The sequence below is a fragment of the Eschrichtius robustus genome, chromosome 15, assembly GCF_028021215.1.
Source record: "Eschrichtius robustus isolate mEscRob2 chromosome 15, mEscRob2.pri, whole genome shotgun sequence".
Taxonomy (NCBI): domain Eukaryota; kingdom Metazoa; phylum Chordata; class Mammalia; order Artiodactyla; family Eschrichtiidae; genus Eschrichtius; species Eschrichtius robustus.
The window spans coordinates 23402531-23424181 of NC_090838.1; the positions used below are offsets into that span (position 1 = coordinate 23402531).

Consider the following 21651-nt stretch of genomic DNA (forward strand, 5'->3'; position numbering starts at 1 on the left):
GGACTGTAAAATTTATATCCTCTATGTGATGTTGAAAATCCTTTCCAATGTGCTGATTCTCTTACATCATAACTGGTCTGGATTTTCTTCCCCCACCATAGCTCTCTTCTTAAGTGTGCCCTTTCCCTGGGATGAGTATGGGCTGGTCCTCTCTTTGAAAATGCAAGCTGACATATAAGGTTCCAGTATGCTTAATCACTCATTAATACTTTATCAGGATGCCATGCATTCCACTTATTTCAATTAAAACCACTGATTGAGCATCTGGTCTGTGCCAGGCTCTTGTGCTGGATGGTGAGGATCTGGAGTGAAGCTCCCTGGGGAGTGGGGAACAGAAATATATAGATGTTAAAGCCACTTTCTAATCTTTCCAATGCTGAGAATTAGCAGGGAGAGACTGAAGAAAAAATGGGATAGGAGGTAAAAAGTCATGACTCGGCCACTTGTAATTTTAGAACCCTAACTTCCTTGGGCATCAGTGTGCTAACCTGTAAAATTGGGAGTGGGGGGTGTGGAGAGAGACAAAAAAAAATTCCTTTAGGCCCTTTCCAGATGCTAAATTATATGAAACTTGTGATTTTCATTAAGTGAAGAACTTTAGAGTAAACTGAAGCCCCAGAAGGCAAGAGAGTTGATAGAATACAGTGACTACAAGCACGTTTGCTGTCTGATTCTCTTGTAACATCAGAACAGTGGCAAAGTCCTACCTCAAGCAAATCACACAGAGCTGAGTACATCGCTGATCACCAACCTGGGCAGTCCTGGCGGTGTTCGGGACCCAGGGAAAGAGTTCCTAGGTGGTGTGTACTAGAGGGCCCAATCTTCCAATAATAATAATAATAATAATTTTTAAAAATAAATTTATTTATTTATTTAATTTATTTATTTTTGGCTGTGTTGGGTCTTCATTGCTGTGCACGGGCTTTCTCTAGTTGCGGTGAGCAGGGGCTACTCTTCGTTGCGGTGTGCAGGCTTCTCATTGCGGTGGCTTCTCTTGTTGAGGAGCACGGACTCTAGGGCATGCAGACTTCAGTAGTTGTGGTACATGGGCTCAGTAGTTGTGGCTCATGGGCTCTAGAGTGCAGGCTCAGTAGTTGTGGCACACAGGCTTAGTTGCTCCGTGGCATGTGGGATCTTCCTGGACCAGGGCTTGAACCCCTGTCCCCTGCACTGGCAGGCGGATTCTTAACCACCGTGCCACCAGGGAAGTCCTAATAATAATAATTATTATTATTATTTTGGCAGGGGAGAATCTGGAATTTAAGCTTATGCTATAGGGTGTGTTTGTCTTTGCCTATACTTACAAAGTAGAATGTCCACCTAAATGATTAAGTGAGTATCTGAAATCATCTGAAACATTGATAGATTTGCCTTGTTTACAATTTCCAGCTGCTGATCTCAATTTTCCACTCTGCTTGGCATTCACAGACACTTTCCACACCATTCCCTCTTAACTCATTTTTTCGTTCACTCATTCAACACTCTACAAAAACTCATAGAGCCCCTATCGTGTGCCAGGCTTTGAGCCAAGCGCTAGGGATACAGAGATGAGGTGGAAGGTTTGCCACTTAGCAGGAGGGGGAAATAACAGAAGCAGAAGTCAAGCAGGCTTTGGTACTTGGATGATCCACCCGAGTCACGTAAAGCCTTGCTGGAGCTCTGCAGACAGAGCCCTGGGCTACCTCTCATACCACACTTACTGGAGTTGTCTGCGTGGGAACCAAGGGCTGGGGTGGAGGTGCGGTCGAGGAGTTCTGCACCTGACAAAAGAGCCCATTAGTAGTGACTGTGTGACTCCTTTTCTATTTTTTGTCTCTGAAAAGCAACAACCAACAATTAGAGATGGGGGAACCTCATACGTCAGTGGGGCCTCTGATGAAGTTGCACCAGATTATATAATAACACGGAAGGGCAAATAAAGATTTTTAAATCTAGAAAAGTCTCAAGAGATTGGATTCTTTACTAAGGTCTCCAGCCTTGGTTCTGGAAGCCTGGATTTCTGTTGTGGAGTCCAGTTAGTAGATGGTGGGAAAATGGGAAGCCCAATTTATACATCTGGACATATACCAGGTAGGGAGATTCCACCTTCCTTAATCAATGCAAGATCAGAACCTCCAAGTTTGGCCCAGAAGGAGGACTTCATGGTTGGCGGGGAGGGGTTAGACTTCAAGCTTTTGCTCCCTCTCTTCCGCTTTTCTTCCCTCCCTTCCTCCTTCTTTTTCTAAGATTTGTCATTTCCTTGGAGAATCCTATGGATCACTACTGCCATCTTCAATCTGGTCTCAGGAGTGACATTTAAATCCTTTAAAACCCTGGACAGTATCCAGACAAAACTCTTGGAGTACAGCCAAGGTAAGCCGGAACGTTCAACATGACTCTACTAAAGACTGGGAAAGACAAGGGAGAAAACTTCAGGTGTGCACCACGAGCTTAGACTCTGTGCTTTGCTGACCCCAGAAGAGAAGAAAGTTTCCCCAAGCCCAGCTAGTTTTCCTTCCTAGCTTCTAGTGTCTTCCCATGCAGTGAGTGCAGCCTCAGCTCCAGTACCCAAGAGCTCACTCCAATTCCATTTCTTGACCCCCAGAGGAAAATACCAGACCCTCTTATCTACCCAGATCCTTGCCTTTGCCATGTGATTGACACCAGGAAAGACTTCCATCTTAGGTAAGACCTCACTCTCAACTAAAGACGGTGGTCTTGCCCCTAAGGCCCTCTTCAGGGTCACCGTATCCAAATGTCCCCCAAAATTCCTCACTGTTCACGAGTATGTACGTGCTTCTCTCTGTGTGTATGTGTGTGTGTGTGTGTGTGTGTGTGTGTGTGTGTGTATGAGAGAGAGAGAGAGAGAGGGAGCGTGTGTGTTTTGGGGCAGTGGTGAGGTTGCTGAATGAGAGAGTGACAGGTACATGAAGGGAAAGGAGGAAACATGGGGGAAGGGGAAAAGGAGGAGAGGAGAAAATCTCTGCTTAGAATAAGGAAGAAAAGAGAGGAAGACTCCATGTGCACACACCCCAGATCCACCCCGGTGTAGCCAACCTGCCTGTCTCAGCTGTTGTCTGTGGGTGCAGAGCCTCAGGCCTGTGCCTGGTGTGAAAGCAGAGCAGGGCTCACTGATAATGGAGGTGGCCACAGGCATCCCAAGGCTATTCCGTGGCCCACTTTTCTTTTCCTCACAAGGAGAGGAAGAAAGATGAGAAGAGAATGAGTTAACAGACAAACAAAAAGACAAAGATATCCAGAGCCTGGGAGAGATAGAGGGAAGAGAGGCTGAGGGCAGGGAGATGTAGCGAGAGGCTGTTGACGGGATGCCCAAAGAAACAACTGAGAAGGAAAATGACCTGTCTGCCTTTACTTATTTATTATCACAGAGTAAACAAATGATAGGACTCTGAACGGAGTAGAAGCTTTGGCATTACACATAGCCACAGGTAAGAGACGAGAGAAAGGAATGGGGAAAAGGGCCACACCAGGGGAAGAATGGCAGAGAATGGCTGAGATGACAGGCCTGTAACGTTAGCGTACACACATGCTCTGTAGATAAAATGAGAGAGAGAGAGAGAGAGAGAGAGAGAGAGCGCGAGCGAGAGCACGTGATAGCCAGTAAGCAAGAGTCCGTGTCTGCACACTAGCAAGAAAGAAAGATATCATTCCTGAGATGGTAAGATAGGAAGGAAAACAGACACCATCTTTCCTTGTAATTTTCTGCTTTCTGTTCTAACCCACATAATGTAATTCTGGGCATTTCTCACCCCAGCTGTACACACTTATGGGCCCAAGTCCACAGGACAGAGGCTTTGGGCTACTCACGGGCTCTCCTCAGCCTCTGGGGACTGCGGTGCAGGGAGCTTGCTCCATTCCCCACCCTCCTAGAGACCCAAGTGACCTTCTCCAGGGTCCCTTCTACTGCTGTTCCCAGCCGTGACAGCTCGTTCACCTGCACTGCTCTGCGTTCCTGAGCCATAAACCTACAGACAGGCTGCCTCCCGACCCTAGACTCGGGCCGCCTGTCCCCGTAGCACTGGGGAGCTCATCAGAGCCAATGTTTTCATTATATGTACATTTCACAAATGAGTGAAAGGATCAGCTTATAAAAGCAAACGCAAGCTGACGCATGTAATCTCCTTGGGCCTTTTAAGACAACAGACTTATTATGTTCATGTGAATTCCCAGGAAGAAGCCTCTAATTAAAGCTTATTGCCGCTCAGCTGCCATTGGCTGGCGATGTGGCTTGTCCTTCCTGTTCATTAGCGTGGAAGGGCATCCCAGTGTGGCTGTAGCCTCCCAGAGCCTGTGCCCACCTTCCGGCCACTCCCCCACCGAGCTCTGGCGGATCCCAGTGCTGCCATGATGACCCCATTGCCCCTCTGAGCGTGACTTGGGATCCAGACAGGATATTACACCCGTGTTCTTGAAGGACCTGGTTTACCAGTTGCATGAATGATTAATGAGGAGTAATTAGTCAATGTTTGTTAAGCGTTTTATAGACACAAAATGCTGGCTAAGAGCTAAATGAAGAAGCAAAAGCAGCAAAAGCCAAAAGACTTTACATCCACCCATAAGCTTCTCAGAGAATCCCAGAATGTTGGAGCTGAGGGAAGGAGGGATCCCAGAGACCATTTGCCCCGTGGTTTGCAAGCTATGCATTGCAGGGCTTTCCAGGCAGCTGCGGAGCAATTCCCAGTGTTTCTTCCCAAAACAAATCACAACAAGAAAGGCAAACTAAAGTTCCACAAAAACTATGCTCACAGCATAACTTGAAGACAGAGAGTGCCCCAAATGGCAAAATAACCATGAGTGAAGAGAGAAAAAGCATCACATCCCAGCAGGGCAGGCTCCTGAGCTCCCAAGTCTACGCCCATCAGTGAGCAGAGCAGGCGGCCCCCTCAGCCCACTCTCACAGCCCTCCACTCCGGAAATTCCCAAACCCCTGATGTGAGGAGCTCTGTCCAGGGGTCCAGGAAGAGAGGAAGTAAAATGTCTCCCAGAGCTTCAAAGGTTTGGTACCCCTCCCTGTGTCCCCCTTCAAACAAAAACAAAACCAAACCAACTCTGAGATCAATTCTGTCCTTGGGGAAATTTAAGAAGCTTTAGGCCAATGCACAGGGGACTTTGCAATCTCATATTTGTTAGTCTGTCCCTGATCTGGTACCTAAATTTTAGGAACTGAGCCCTTCTCTGCTTCATTTGGTAGATTAGGGCCTCACTGCTGGTTTCTGGTGTCACCTGAGTTCTGCCTGCCATTTTGCCCATCCACGGCTTGCACTGAGAGGATACCTTCCCTTTGGCGCCAGCTTTCCAGTGGGTGACCCCAGGCCTGGCTGTACCTCCTCTTACCCATGTCCCTCTGTCCCCCTGGAATGGTGCTTCACCAACATACCCTCTGATGTTCCCCCAATGGCAGAGAAGGGTGAAGTCACCTCCCAGAATCTGGGGAATCACTACGAGCAGAAAAGGTCTTTTATCTTAAATTTGTGCACAGTTTTCATTGGAGCCCAATATATAGCCCTGAAAATTTTAATAGAAAATGTCCCTCCACTCCAATCTGGAAAGTTGTACCATGTTGATTCTGTAGGTTTGGAAACTCCCAGAACATCACTGTATATTCTTGAGGTACACGCATCGCAGGGTGAGAAGCGCTGGCCACACTTCACCTCAAGCCACTTGGTGGATCCTGCCCCCTCCCCATTTGCCCACAGCCAAATGCCTTTAGCCATCCCCTGTGTGGATGAGGCTCTGGAGGCAGTGCAGTGAGCCTGACCTCAGCCCTACGGGGCAGAGCCCTGAGAGTGGAGTTATCCCACCCCTCCTCCCGGGGACGTCCTGTCCTTAGACTTCACCGAGTCCCTGAGTTGTACAACTCACTGTTGGCCCGGTTTTTCTTGATGACTCATACCAACTGTTTGTACCAGGTTAATTAAGAGTTGCCAAGGCCACTGGATCAATAACACCACGACACACTCTTTGGACTTAGAGAAGAGTAGAACTAACCCTGTTTGATTTCCCACTAGGTTCCAGGCACGTAGGCACACAGACTAACATATTTAATCCCCACACGGACCCCGGGGCAGGTACCACTGTCTTCATTTCACACATGAATGGTCTAGTACTGCAGGATGTAATGGATGCGTAGCACCCAGACAGCTCAGGACTCAGATCCATGTTTTCCTCGTCCAAATCCTATCCTCCTTCCACTATGCATTATGTGGTGTCCTTTGTTGTTCTTTCTGTTGCATCTTTTTGCCTGTTTTACCTGTTATGGCCTCTATCAAAGAATGAAAGAAACAGAAGGGGCGAGGTTGGAATGTACGAATTTTTCTGTCACCTGTTCCAGGAAGATGAAACGGGGGTGGGAGAGGTGGTGGACTGAAAGAGAAGCGTCAGTTTAGACACGGGTTATCATCTCCGGAATTAATTTATCTGGGTCCACCCTGTTTGCCTCACAGCCCCAGGTTTTAAGGAATGGCCACAGAAGGGCCTTAGAGACCCAAAGAGGGAACACAGTTTCACCAAGCCCCTCATTCATCACCAGCTGGAGCGATAGTCTCATTAATAACTAGGGCTTAATCCTCCGCATTCAAAGAGACTCCCATTACCCAAAACAATAATTTTTTAAATTACCCAGGCAGAGTGGCAATCGCATATTGAATACTAAGAACGATTTAAAGCTAATAAATACTTTTGGAAATTTCTTGAACATTTTAATGAATTAAAAGTTATGAAATATTTATAAGCAGTAACAACACCATTTAGTACCATTAATAAAATAAATACATTAGTCAGAGAATGAAATTCATTACTATTTTACTACTAGACATTGATGTCAATGACTGAATATTGCTCCAAATTACTTGTCAGATAGACCAATTATTTTAGTGTGATTAATCTTTTCAGTTATTTCTTTTATGTAGTTGTAATTTGGAAGTAATTTTCTTTTGGGAGTACAATGACCTCAGCACATTGGTTCCTTATTTATTTATATTTTAAGACCTTTTTTGTCTGCCCCCATTTCCGGGTGATTTTCAATGGTCGAATATTTAAAATAGTCGCCCAAGCAGTCATTATTGTTCCTAAGCACTTCGTGGGGCATTTCTAATTGGCTTTATTAGTGATTATGAATAAGCCATTCCAGAGTACAGAAGTCTCTGCCAACAGCAGCTATGCACCAGTAGGGAACGGAGGGGCGGACAAAGTTCTCTTCTGGTTCCACGAGTTGGGGGCCTGTTTGCTTTAGACCCCATGTTTAGTCTGCTTGAGGAGACAGTGTGATAAGTAGGTCAAAGGACTTTTAGGCTCTTCCCTTGCCTCCAACCATCTCCACAGGATTAAATGGTCTTTCTCCTTTGGGGACACAGTGGATTCTGTGCACTGAGTCACAAAGGAAAAAATGACTCTATTAGAGATAAAAGCATACAGAAGCAGCTTCCTTCAAAAGCAGAATGTAGATCTGGGCTGTCAGGGTCTTTGTTGGACATGGGATAACCTCTCCCTTGGCCCAGCGGTTCAGACAAGGCCCAGAGTGAAAGTGAAAGGTAGATTCAATTTACATGCCAATTAGAGAACTATTAGGGAATATTAAGGAATTATTATTAAAATTGTTTTGTGTGATACTGATATTATGGTTCTTTCCTTTTTTTTTTAAAGAGTCTTTATCTTTTAGAGGTATATGTTGAAATGTTTATGAATAAGATGATCTAGTATCTGGGGTTTAGAAAAAGCAGTCTGGGAAGGAAAGAGTGCAGTGGTGGGTTACAGCCAGCTTGCACTCATTGGCAAGAGCTGATTATTAAATTTTCAGAAATTTTGTGAGCTAGCTGATAAAGTTACTATTGAAAATTAAATCCTATAAACTAACAATTAAATAAAATATATTATTAAAAAGGTAATATATTAAACAGAAAACAACAAAAAATAAAGTGAAAGGTGGGTGTGACCCTGCAAATATATAACATACCCCGGGCTAGTCGTGCAGAATTATTCAGCCCTGGTTCCAGAATGAGGACATTTAGCTCAGTCAGGGGACATGGGAGAGAGAGGAAGATGGTATTTACTGTGCCAAGCACTGTCCTAGGGGCTCTTCACACAATATCAGTTTTAATTTCCCAGCAAACCCATAATTATATATTATTAGCCCCATTTACTTATGAGAAAACCCAAACTCATAGATAAAAACAAACAAACAAACAAACAAAAAACCTCTTCTGAGCTCAAAAGGGTGGTAAGTGATAGAGCTGGAATTCTACACTCATTCTGTCTGATTCCAAAGCCTGTAATCTCTCTCCTACACTGTAACAGCAAAACCTTTATTCACTGCTTACCATGGGTAAAACACTGTTAGCTGCTAACTGGGACATAGAGAGTAAAAAAAAAAAAAGACACAGTCTTTTTAAAAATAGAACCTAGCATCCATCTATTGAGCAAGACATAAATAACTCTGGAAGGAAGTAGATTGTTCTAAAACAGAAATATATGGAAACACAATTCTGGGCTGAGACTTCTTGGAGAAGATAGTATTTGAGCTGAGATTTTAAAAGACATGTAGGACCGGGACAGGCAGATGTTGGGAATGGGGGAGGGGCAGAGCTGGAGCGAAAGCTTGAGGTGGGGAGGCACTTGGGGAAATGTGAGTAGATCTCAGTGGCTAGATGAAATCATCATTTTAAACAGTACAGTCCACAGATAAATTATGGGCAAGAAGTTTTAGAAATTGGGAATTAAGAGGGTAAACGGGGTTCACCCTCCACCTGGAAGACACAGAGAGAACTAAGCGAGGACAGCAGGCTGTGGCTCCGATTTCTCCTTGGCTTTCACTTCCAAGCAGTAGATCCCGCCACCGCACAGCTGATTCAGTCCCTTAAAGAGACCAACCCAGGTGGTGGCCACCCGGGTGCCAGCGTCAGGTTGGCAATGCTGCAACTCCCGTCGCCCACTTGGCGCTTGGTTATCATTAACATGAAACGTTTGCAGGAGGCGTCAGAAGAGCCAATTTATTTCTGTGGATAGTAGTTTCTCCATGAGAAACCGAGCAGCAGAAAGGAAGCAGCTTCATTTTTAAACGCCTCAGGCCAGGTGAGGGCAGAGAAGTCAGGTAGCTCAGGGCAACATCTACAAACACACCTCCACAGCCATCTTCTCCTTTGACCCTCATGATTAAGGTCAATTTCAGGACAGCCATTGACATACTGTTATTCTTATTTTAAAATAAAAAACAATCAGTGTGCCGATTCTGGGGGAGACCTTTAATGTCCCTTCTGATCCACAGAGTTGGCTAGTCTATGGCAAATAAGAGGTGGAAAGGGGACTTAAATCCCCTGATTGCTCGTTCAGCGCTCGTTCTGTGGTCTTTCTGAGAAAGGCGCATTGCAACTAGTTTGGAGGAAGACATCTCTACAAATGGTGCAGATATCCAATACCTCTGGTGCACACTAAATATAAGCCAGGGAGGCCTTTTGGAAAGCAGTGTTTGTGCCGAGTAGAATGGAGATCTTAAAGCCACCACACCAAAACTCAGTCCTGAGACAGAAACAAGTTTATATCAGTGTCACTATATACATATTGTGTTTAGTTTAGTACTGCTCAGTAAATATCTGTTGAATGAATGAGTGAATGCATGGATGGATAGATGGATGGATGAGTCTGCCACACAGAGAGTGTTCTGCTAGCAGCCCCAAGACGGTGTGTCATAGTAATCTTCATTTCACAAGCACAGACGGAGGATCCTGCAGGGCATTGCTTGCTTTTGGAACAGAAAATGCCCAGTTTGGGCCAAGCTGCCAGGAGCCCATGAGGTAATCTTTCATTTTACCCAGCTGGATTTTGGAGCTTACTCTAGAGGCTAATTGGTTCCACATGGCTGGCCAAAGATTAGAATCTGTTTGTTTAGCTTCTCTCATTTCCTCTTGTCAACTCCTGGTCTAAGGAGGACATCCTCCACTGCCCATCATTGTCTTTGGTGAAGTAAGAAGAGAGAGAGGAGACAAGGCCGGGAGATGCCACACATGTTTTACTGGAAACATTCATACCAGCTCCATACCTAGCATCTCAAAGCCAGGACCCACAGTGACAAAAATTTGTCTTGTGGAAATGGCCCGTATTCAAAGTACAATAGCCTTGGGCTTAGTCTTAATCATTTAAAGAAGGTATGGTTAATGTAACTACTTTTGTCTATCACATTTGAAATAAGTACAATATGATAGGATCAAAAAGCTGGAGTTAATACGAGAGTTGAAAATCAGACTGTCCAGGGGTTCTCAAACTGTACTTCATGAAAACCCATTTGGAGGGTGTGTCAAGGGCTGTGGAACGGGTGGGCTTCCCACCCTCACTTCCTCAAGGGCAGTTCTGCTTGTGTAATTTTATATACTGGACTTCTGTATAAGACTTTATTTGAATTAAGAGTTCAGCCTCTAAAAAATGTTTAAGGACTGTGGATCTAGTTCAAATGCGCTCATTTTAGGCCCAGAGAGGTTAAGATATCTGTGCATCTCCAACTCTTCTGGGACACGTGTTTTAAGGTATCCACGGTGATCGGACTGCATTTGACACCTTGGATTTCTTCCCTTTCCTGAACTACAGAAGTTAGCGAAATACCCACCCTGCCCCCCATCATGGGTAATGTGAAGATTCTGACACCCTCTCTGAATGGATCAGAAGAGGTAATGTGTATGAAGATGTCTTGATAGGGTAAGGGATCAAGAGCACTTCTTGTTGAGAAATCTGTTAGTGAGCTGAATGTGGCTCTGACCTGGGAAATCTCAGCTGTGAGATTCTTGCAGGTTCATTAGAGAGAAGTGGAACTATGGTGACCTGCGATAAAATATGTTTAAGCTTACACTGGAGCCATTTTTAGTTCCTTGATTTGCCCACTGTTGATCAGGGGGTGGTGGTCCTCCTAAACTGCCTTTGACCAATCTGGGCAGAGAGAGGGAAATTCTGAATTGGTTTCTTAGAAAAAATGAGAACTTGACAACCATGAGATGGAGGTAGAAAGCACATTGGGCTAATCAGTAATTTAGTGTGTCAAAGTTCAAGGTAAATCTTTGGGTGTTTGTGCATTCAATTTCCACATGGTGAGGGAGGCAGATTAGATGCTTTCTGAGGTCCTTTCCAGCAGGGACCTTCTACAGGTAGCAGCAATGTGTGGTAGATAAGAGCATGGATGCTGGAGCCAGTTGGAGCCAAAGCTGTGAGACTTTGGGTAAATTACTTAGGTCTCTGTGCCTCGACCTCCCCATCCATATAATGGGAGTGATGATAATAATAATGTATACCTCACAGCAATAAGGATTAAATGAGTTAATATAAGCAGTGTGCTTAGAACAGGACCTGGCACATAGAAGGTGCTAGATGGGTGTTTGCAATATGTATTTTTATGAGCTGGTCAGAGGCACACTGAGAGTTTTCAAATCCTTTTCAGTAAGCTAGTCCTGCCATTCTGACATATGTCTTTCTGTAGCTTTCTCTGAACATGAGGGGTCCCGATGAGTGTCCTTCACAATCCTATTGCTCTGGGTTGTCTGCTGAAGAAAGGTCGTTGTGAAAGGGTTAAGGGTTCCCTGGGAGCCAGGGCATGGGTGTCTCTAGGAGCTGATATCCCTCCCCTCAGTGCTGAATATACACACTGCTCTTTCAAGATGAGGGGAAAACCTCTTCCAAGTAATTTCCATTCATTGCTACTTTCTTTTGGGAGTAGTAACCCAAAGCTATAAAAGCAGGAGTAGCATTTATCAATTGATTGATTAGCCAATCAGTCAACAAGTATTTACATTGTGTTTCTTATTTAGCATGTAAATTTTAGGCCCAGAGAGGTTAAGATATCTGTGCATCTCCAACTCTTCTGGGACACGTGTTTTAAGGTATCCACGGTGATCGGACTGCATTTGACACCTTGGATTTCTTCCCTTTCCTGAACTCCAGAAGTTAGCAAAATACCCACCCTGCATGGGTATTTTAGCATGCTAGTAGTACTTAGCATGGTGTTAACTGCCCCCTGGAGAAATAAAAGAAATAGAAGACAAGGCTCTGAACCTCAAGTTAGGGTCCTAAAATGACTAGTTGAGAAATAATTATAAAACAGCTACTAAATTTAGATGCAGAGAGCAAAGTCTTCCGAGAAGAATTTCTTTAGCTGCGAATGATATTCTGGAGGGTTTGGGCTCCAAGCTAGATCATAAATGATCAATCAGTGTTCAAAATGAAAGGCCTGGGACCAAGTGGGCCACTCCTGGCATAGTGTACAGAACACCAGTCTGACTAGAGGACAGGAGGTGTAGAGAACAGAGGGCATAATGTTGAACAGATACAGAGGGGCCAGATTGTAAGAACCTTGGAAATCAGGCAGAGACACTGGGGCTTTCCAGGCAAGATTGAGCAGTGGTGAAAATACCAAGGTCAGAGTCAAGACGGTCCAGCTCTACCATCAACTGGCTGGGTGATCCCCAGCCCATCATTTTCCTGGCCCCAGGAAATGAGTGAGGTGGTCCATTCTAGCCCTCATATTTCTGATGTGGTAGACAATAAGACGTCACTGAAATTCTCATGAAAGTGCCACAAGAAAAGGGAATTTGGTGGAGATTTTCCTGGTAATGTGCGAAGGATGGATAATGACATCAGGGAGACCAGCTGGCTTTTGCCAAAGTCCCAGTATGCATATGTGAAGGCCTGGATAAGGCACATGGCTGAGGAAATGAAGTCAGAAGGATAAACTTGAGAAGCAGTAACAGTAGCATCTAGATAGCAACAGATAGAATGTGAGGCAGCCACAAGCCTAGAGCTCAAGACTTGACCATCTGGATGTAGGGATAAGAGGAAGAGTCAAGGATAATTTTAAGGTTTCCAGTAATATATAAAACTCCAGCCTTTACACATTCCATTAAGGCAGCAGAATGTCATGGACAGAAATACTGGCTTGGTGATCCAATTGACTTGGGATTGAGTTTGGCTCTACTTTTCCCTAACTGAATGACTATGGCAACTTTAGAAACTTCTGTGAACTTCAGTTTCCCCATATGTAAAATGAAGATAATAGTACCTATTTTTTAGTATTATTGTAAAGCTCACAGGAGATAACTAACACATGTAAAGGGATCAGCACTTTGCCTGTGCACATGGTAAGTGCTCCATAGATGTGAGCTTTTATTGCTTATTAACTGAGCAGCTATTAACTGTCACATACTGTGATAGGTGTCAGGATTCAGAGAGGAAAGAGGCACGACCTCTGCCCTGATGACAGCCACAGATAGATACCATCTCCTATGCGAGGAGAATTGTCCAACTCCCCCTTTCTCCAGTTTAATTAAAATGGCACCTCTTTTCACATGGGACAAGGAAGGGTTGTAGAGTTCTATAGGAAGTAGACCAGACATCCTGCAAACCTATTAACAACCTGGCTAGCCTGTCATCAACATCACCCTCTCAAAGATATTACTTCTCTCCCCTTATCTCCTCCTCTTCATGACCTAACTAAAGCAATGACCTCAGAAAACACAGACATTTGTCTATATCAAATAGGCCTTGAGTATGCCTCCAAAACAACTCTTTCCCTTTAAATATATGAGGGTAGCTTTAGGGTGCTTCTTATGTTTGCAACTTGTCCACACCAACTGATATGCACCTGAATTTGTTCCATAACAGGAGGAAGAGTTAGAAGTTCTCAGGACACACTGGGGTCACTTTGTTCTTCTCTGCCTTACACAGATCCACAGTGATCCCTTCACACCCCTTGGTGGCCACAGGATTCTAAGTCTGAGAAGGAGCGTAAAGGACACCTGCTTCCCTATGGAAAACATCTGTTCTTGGACTTGGAGCCTCTGAAGGAAGGTAGCTGGGCCATGAGAACCTCCCTAGGTCTCTTGGCCAGTCCACTTCCCCTAGGGAATCGGACGAAGACTTCTTTTCTCCCTCCTTAAGAGAGTGTCCTGCCAGAAGAAACACTTTCTGGATCATTAGAGAAAGTTAGAGAGGTCATCTCTCTTGGCTTCATAAGGGTAGAGAAGCAGAAAAGAAACATGTCTTTTAAACTGTGCAGCAGGTCGCTGCAAATGCAACATAAGCTACAGAGGAAAACTTTTGTAGCTGAAAGGAAGTTCTAAGGGATGAAAATTGTGCACAACTGGCTGAGATCTTTCAAAGGTACAAAGAATTTTTGCAGGACTATTTGTGCTGGGCCTGATATCTGGAGTTTTGTAGTCACTTATTCCCTTCTCCTGATGTTGTTCAAACGCAATTAGGCCAATTCTGGGAACTAATGCCTTCTCCTTGACACATTCCTGTTCACCGGCTCCATTTCAACACATGGCCTCTTTTGGACGGTACGTAGGTAGACCCTTGACATCTGTGAGGACTGGTGATGTCCAGAGACGTTCACAAATCCCTAAACTCGTGAGTGTGGAAACATTTGTACAAGCTCCTGGCTTTCTCCCAAACCACATGTTTCTTGTACAGTGCCTCACATCACACGCTAAGCAACTTTTCAACTTGAACTGAAGTTCAATCTATCATGTTATGGTGACTTCTCTTTTTCCCACACATAAACCAGTTTTGATTAAAGAAAAAAAGAAACAAATATGCTTTTTCAAAGTTCTTGCAAGGCCAGCAATGAATGAAGAGCTACAGCAACGTAAGCAACTGGGTGGTCAGTGGGTTCCCTACCTAAGGGAGTCCGTTTTGTATACCAGCTTCAGATTCAAAACGGGGCCTCTACCTGCAACAGATGGCTGTGTGTTATGGGCCTTCATGGTTGTTCATGAACAGTCTAAATGGAGAGGTTAGGTCTGGGAGTGCCACAGGCTTCCTTCCTGTCAACACTTCATTCTTGGGCCTCCAGACCACAGGTTCCATGGCACAGGTGAGAGCTCCCTTCCCACTGAACCTCTGGGAAGAGGCAGGCACAGCAGGAGAACAGTGGCAACGAAAGCAACTTTTTTCCTGAAGATTTGTATAATTCAAGCCCATCTTGTATACTCTCTACATGTGGGAAATAATAAAGGATGTTTATAATTATGACCCTAGGTCTTCTGAAGAATCAAGGAAAGATCGACTTCATATATGTATTGATGGTCTATCTTATCCTGCATACCAATCAGACTTGAGGCAACATCTAATGAAAGATACATATAAAATATGATCTTGAAAATAAGAATAGAAGATCAAAAACTCTGTAGAGGGAGGGGGAAATAAGCTCAACAAAAAACTACACAGATATAATTATTGTGATTAAGTATTGCGTTTAGTTCAGAGTTTCCTGGCAACAAAGGCAAAAAGAAAAAAAATCAACAAATTCTTCTTCAGGAGAGAGATGCCCTCTCTTGGTAATAAATCTTGAAATAAATTCACACAATGTAGGGCTTATGCAAAAGAAACTCAATGACACAGTGGACCATGCCCTAATGATTTTTACAAAATAAGCAAAAAAATTCACATATAACCATTTCCCACATTGTCCCTTAATGACAGCTTAAATCAAATCATTAAAAATACATAGTTGTAAATTTTAGCTCAGGAAAAAAAGTAAACTACTAATCAGTATCAAGTTAGCAGGGTGGAGATATAGGTGAAACAAAAATGGCAGAATGTTGATAATTGCTGAAACTGGGTTGAGGGTACATGGCGGTTCATTGCACTATTCTATGCATTTGTAAACATTTGAAAATTTCCACAAAACAAAACAAAACAATAGCTGAAAGCATTTGACAGCCAGGGGAGTTAAGCTAATGTGTTATCTAACAAAGACTATATTCTATTTGATAAAGTTTTAAGTTAAGCAGATATAATACTATACTCAATCTTTGAAAATTGATCAGCTGAGCTATGGAGCACTTGGCAATACTCAGAATCAGACCCAAAGCACTGTAGACATTTCTATATAAGTGTGCACATTCCCAGCTAATCATGGCGGCAGGTTATTGACCCACTTAAGACAACAAGCTACCAAGGAGTGGAGGGGAAAGCCAGATTCAGATACCTTCGCTGCAGTTCCTCAGGGCAAAGAAGTCCACTGCAGACAAGCTTCGGTTTCCACTCGAGATGTATTCCAGGGCCACTCGGAACGGGTTCTCTGGGCGCCCAATTCTTCCCTGCAGCACAGTCCAACTGGTTGCATTGGAAAGCAGAGGCGAAAAGCATAGAAAAACAGTGATGAGAAGCAGACCTAACCTGCAGAGAGGTCCTACCCCTGCACTGGCCCACATTCTTCATGCTGCACCAAGAGGTGGAACCCTTTTTCCTCTTTCTGATTGTGCTGAGGCTAATCCTGTGTGCTTATGTAAACACTGCCTTAGGACAAATTCTTAGAACCTGGGTCAAAGCGTATGTACATTTAAAACTCTGAGGATGACTCTGACGGCAACACGCACACATTTGTTTCTTTCTTGTCCAGCTAACTCAGAGACCCAATTCGTAAACCCACTGTAGCCACTGGTGTTCCTTTTGTCATACTTTTCAGGCAACTGCAGACCTTTGGACTATTTCAGTAGCTAGTCTTACAGGAAAAGAATATATATGCCTGAGAAAATCTGCCAGCAGAGTGAAGGAATCGTCTTCAAAGCATTTATTAGTGTATTCATAATTATCTTTGGAAAGAATGCTTGGTTTTTGTAATTTTATCGGATCCCAAAGTCTCAGAACCCTCAGGTTTGCTATATAGCTACTTAAGGGAAGCTAGCAAGTGCTATTTATTTACTGAAGGAAAATTAAAGTGCACTGAAGCATGTATTTTGGGGTAAAAGTTACCTAAGATTGACGTGGACTCTGCAAAAAGGTTCAAACAGAAGAAGACGGAAGCAGGTCAAACACTGAGCACTGCATCTATCTATAATCAAGGACACTGACACCGCTGGAGAACGGAGAATAAGCTAAATGAACATTTTTACACCTCACTCAGGCTATTAACCTCTTGGAGTAGCCTCCTGTCACTGATTGGAACATCAAATTTACTTTCCAAAATTGATTCAGGTTTTTTTTATATATATAGTTATTTTGACAATTTTGTGTGGAGAATGGAAATTACCTGGACTATTTTGTATTGTCTTTCCTTTTAAAGAAAAACAATTTTATTGAGGTGTAATTGATGTACAATAAACAAATCACATGTACAAAAGTGTACAATTTGATGAATTTTGACATTTGGATACACCCATGAACTCATCACAATGTTTCATGGTGTCTTACCACTAGGTTGGGCTTAGGTACGGCAGTACGAGTACTAAGGAACTTAGGGAAAGACTAGCTTTCTGTTTGAAAAAATTTTAAAGCACCCTCCTAAACCCCAAGTATAAAAAATATTAAAAATCCAGAAAAGTTGGTCAAGGAAAGTAAAAGTCACCCGGAAGCTCATCCAGAGACTACCATGGTGAACACCTCTGTGAACAGCCTTTTAGCTACAGTTTTACACAGATAAGGTCATACACACATAAGCTTGCTGCGACTGACTTTGCCACTCAATGGTATGTCACAAGACAATAAATATAAATTACATCGTCAGGTCAATGATTGCATTTTTAATGATTTGTGCTTTGTTCCTGATTTTTCCTCTCATGCTGAGGCTAACCCTGTGTGCTTATGTAAATACTAACTTAGGACAAATTCGTAGAACCTGGGTCAAAGTGTACGTACATTTAAAACTCTGAGGATATTGTCAGTCCTCCAACAGTGAATCAGAAGGCCCACTTCTCCATTTGCTTATTTGCTTGTTAACACTGGATCCCATCAAATCTTTTTTTTTGGTCGCACTGCACAGCTTGCGGATCTTAGTTCCCCCACCAGGGATTGAACTGGGCCCTCGGCAGTGAAAGCGCAGAGTCCTAGCCGCTGGACAGCAAGGGAATTCCCAAGATCCCATTAAATCTTTTCCATCTGTTAACTTTTGGTAATGAAGGCGTCGCCTAAGGCAATCTATGGTCTTTCAGGTGGGTGTTCCTGGATGGGAGTTTTTTGTCTCCGGTCCCTGCCATGTTGTTGGGCATGCAGCGCGCTTTGCTGAAGGCAGAAGGCATTTCTGTTCCCTTTCTGTGCTCTTCGGTAGTTAATTCAGATCACTGGAGCCAGTGCCTCTGCCATTTAATAAAAGTGTATTAAATGTATAGCTGATTCACTTTGTTATACAGCAGAAACTAACACACTATTGTAAAGCAATTATACTCCAATAAAGATGTTAAAAAAAAAAAGTGTAATAGGTTTCCCCACAATAGATGTTGTAGAAGGGATTATTGCAGTTGTAGTTTGTTCTCTGTTACCGTACCCAACAGGATTTCTATCCAAAATAAAACCAGTGCAATTGAATAAGGAAAAGCAAGCCTTCCGTTTAAATGTGTGACTGTCAAAGAAAAAAAATTTGTAAAGAAAATGTAAATGAGGGGTGCTTAAGGAAAAAGACAAAGAGAGCAGAATTTTTCTTGTTCTTTTGAAAAATAAAGAACTCTTATTTTCGAGGAAATATGGTGATAAAAGGCATGACTATTCATACTCTTCCAAAATCGTAGCTCTCTGCTCTGAGGAATGATGGATTTTAATTCCAGGTACACAGTGGCCCTTGACAATGATTTCCACTTCTGTATTGGCACTAGCCCTCTGGAAAAATGTGTCAAGAGTTTTAGGGATTCGTTTCTGAGTTACTGATGCAATAACTTTTGTCTGAAATTCTCTGGCCTCCCATAGTTTCCTGCTGCAACTTTAATAACTTTCAGAGTAGTTGCCAAACAGGATTTTATAACCAGGGAAGTTGGGACTGAAAAAGGGCAAGCTTAGACCTAGGCTCAGATTTGTGTAAGAGACAGCAAAAACCCTGTGAAAAAAACCCAAGCTCTCTTTTCTCTCTGCCTCCATTTTCTTTGTTGACATCCCAGTGGTCATGAAACTTGCTCATTAGGGTCCTGCTTTCCTCTTTGGCTGGTGGCAACTCTACTTCTGCTTGCAAAGGGGAAGGTTATGTTCTAACCTAGAGCCTCCTAGAGACAAACGTGCAGCTGTATCCACGTGCTGGGGATTTGTGGCCATCTCAGCACTGGTGCTTCAGTCAATCAGTATGACAGTGAGGGGAGGCCATCTGGACTTTGGGAAGCCAAAAGCACAGTATGGATGGCCTGTCACCATCCATTATCTCCCAGCTCTCTGGAGCTCTCCACTTCCAGTTCTGGCTCTGCCCACCATTTGCCTGATGACTTTGAACAAGGTAGTTTACTCTGAATGCCTGAAATTTGGGGTGTTTTCTGATCAAATTGTATTCTCAAGCAGAGAAAGTGTCTCCAACTTTGTGTGAGTTTGCTGAGAAAAAAACTGACTACACATTTTTGCTGAGTGGTTACACCATAATGAATAAATCAGAGTCCACTGAAAAAGGCAGGAGGATTGGTCTGTGAATATCAAGGCCCATTTCTGACCTGGAGGCTGGAAGTAATATATTCAAAGGCCACCAAGTTGGGAGCTGAGTCCCAGATTCTGGTCCTGGATTTGCATGGGGTAAGGTAAGTACGGGACCTCCTTGGGTTATAGTTTCTTCATTAGCAAAATGCAGCCGTTGAATTAAAAGTTCTCCAAGGTCTCATACTGATCTAATGCCTATACTTTTCTAGAAAATTGCCTGAGTTCTAGTGACAAAACACTTTACCAAAACCCTGAAAGCTTCAGTGGACCGATAATATTCTATACAAGGTGGAAGAAGAATGATTAGTCAAAGAACCACAGACTTATTTCTCCAAAGAGACTCAGCTCCACCCTCCTCAGAGAAATGGTGAGAGCTGCTCAAGGTCACACATTGGTTTCCTACAGACCAAAGATTAAAATCAAATATATTATTTCTCCACAACTGCAAGAACAGGAGACAACGTGACCCATGGATCAGTCTGTATATTCAGTCACATTTCATGTCACTAGAATCACAGAGATAAAGAAGGATATGTTGACTTAGCATTGCTAGAGGAAATCACCAGTCTGGGTTTTGAGGATAGACAGGTCAGTCAGACAGTGAAATACATTGTCAGAAAATACACACACAAAACGAAACAAAAAATCATAAGATCTGACATGAAAACAAAAAGAATCTCTAAGGTCCCCACTGCTCCATACCAGGTTAGTCTCTACATGTTTAAAGGAAACTGTCTGGCGTTTCTGATGTGAGGCAAGCTGCTGATGAGATTGAAGCGTTGGCAGCGTGCCTCAAAAGGATGAAGGCACCAAGTTATTGTAAGTCCAGAATGAAGGGTCACTTTTTGACAGCACTTGAGGGCCATGGATGTCAGTTGACAAAACAGAGGAATGTGTATTACTTCCCTGCTGTGTGACATTCCAATAGGCATGATGTTGATGTAGGGCTGGCTTACAAAAGTGAGCCCTCAAACATACATGCCAGTCAATGAAATGCCTTTCTGAGATGGTTTTAGCTGCTGAAGTATCAGGACGCCTACATTCAGTTCTCAGCTCCACCGTCTACTAAGTGAACTTAGGCAAATGATGTAATTTCTCTGATCTCCTGTTTCCTTATTTTTAAGGTGGAAGTCGTAATACCTAGCTTGTTGGATTTCTGTGTGGATTTGTGAGAAGGATATACACAAAGGAATACCCTTATTGGGGCCTCAATAAGCAGGAGCTCTTCTTACAGAAGACCAGAGCTTTTTTCTTGGAATGGCACTGGTCCATGAAATTATCTGCATCTCAATTCATTTACAAGATTCAAATGGGAGAGGAATGTAAGTAAAAGAAGGTAAGAAAGGCATTAGCAATTTATGAATAGCAGCCACCTTTTGTTTAAATCAGGAAAAATTTTTAGTTAAAAGAAATTATGTTGAAACACTCCTACAACAAAATATATTAGCATTGGACTATGATAGCAGATCAACGTTCTGCCCAGAACTCTCTAAAGGCCCCCATCTCACTTTGGAGTAAAATCCTCTAATTTATCTTTGCATCTTTCTGTAGCATGTGAAAAGATGCCTTGTGTCTAGATCTAGGTTTGAATTTGTTGAATTGAATTCCACTTCTCAGGTATTTATTGGTGCATCATTGCACACTAGATAACGTATTAAATGCTCTGGGGATCCTTAGAGTTTAGGACTTAGCTGTGTACTCAAGGAGCTTACAGACTAGCGAGAAAGAGTAAAAGTATGTACCGAATTTTAGAGTGAATGGCAGTATAGAGGAGCTGAGTGAGTGGCATAAGCACTACACACTATCGAATCATAGAGGGCAAAATGATGTCTCACATCCAGTGATCAGGAGAGGTGTAACTTGAGGATGGGTTATGAAGAAGGGGCAGGAATTGGGAAAAGGGCAATGCAGAAAGAGAGGCTGACATGAGCACATGAGGAGAGCCCATATAGACTGTGTATTCAGAAACAGGGTGGTCCTGTCTGGTGGGAGTCAATGTTTTTCACTTTCATAGGAAGGAGGTCCTCTGTGTCTTGCCATGCTCCCCGACTCCCCCCCCCCCCGCAAACCTCCACCTGCTTAAAGCCAGGGTGATGGATCATTCATCATTGTGTCTCCAGTGCCTGATACGTTGTAGACTCTCGACAAATATTTGTTGAACAAGAGAACAAGCGCATGAACAGATTTCTGTTAAATCAGACAAGATTCTGACATTCTGGGCCAAAATTTTATTGCAGTGGAGTTGAGTTAATCTGAAAGTTCAAGTCAATTCATTATTGTTAGCTGTCATCCATTCAA

The 21651-nt window shown here is 43.3% G+C and overlaps 1 protein-coding gene across 1 annotated transcript in view; it reads right to left on the minus strand.

Moving 5' to 3' along the window:
- ALK (ALK receptor tyrosine kinase) overlaps positions 1–21651 on the minus strand; it is a 730695-nt gene that overhangs the window by 167125 nt on the left and 541919 nt on the right. Inside the window, exon 6 of the mRNA XM_068564150.1 lies at positions 15959–16086. Coding sequence (XP_068420251.1) covers positions 15959–16086 — 128 coding nt within the window. The remainder of the gene's footprint in view (positions 1–15958; positions 16087–21651) is intronic.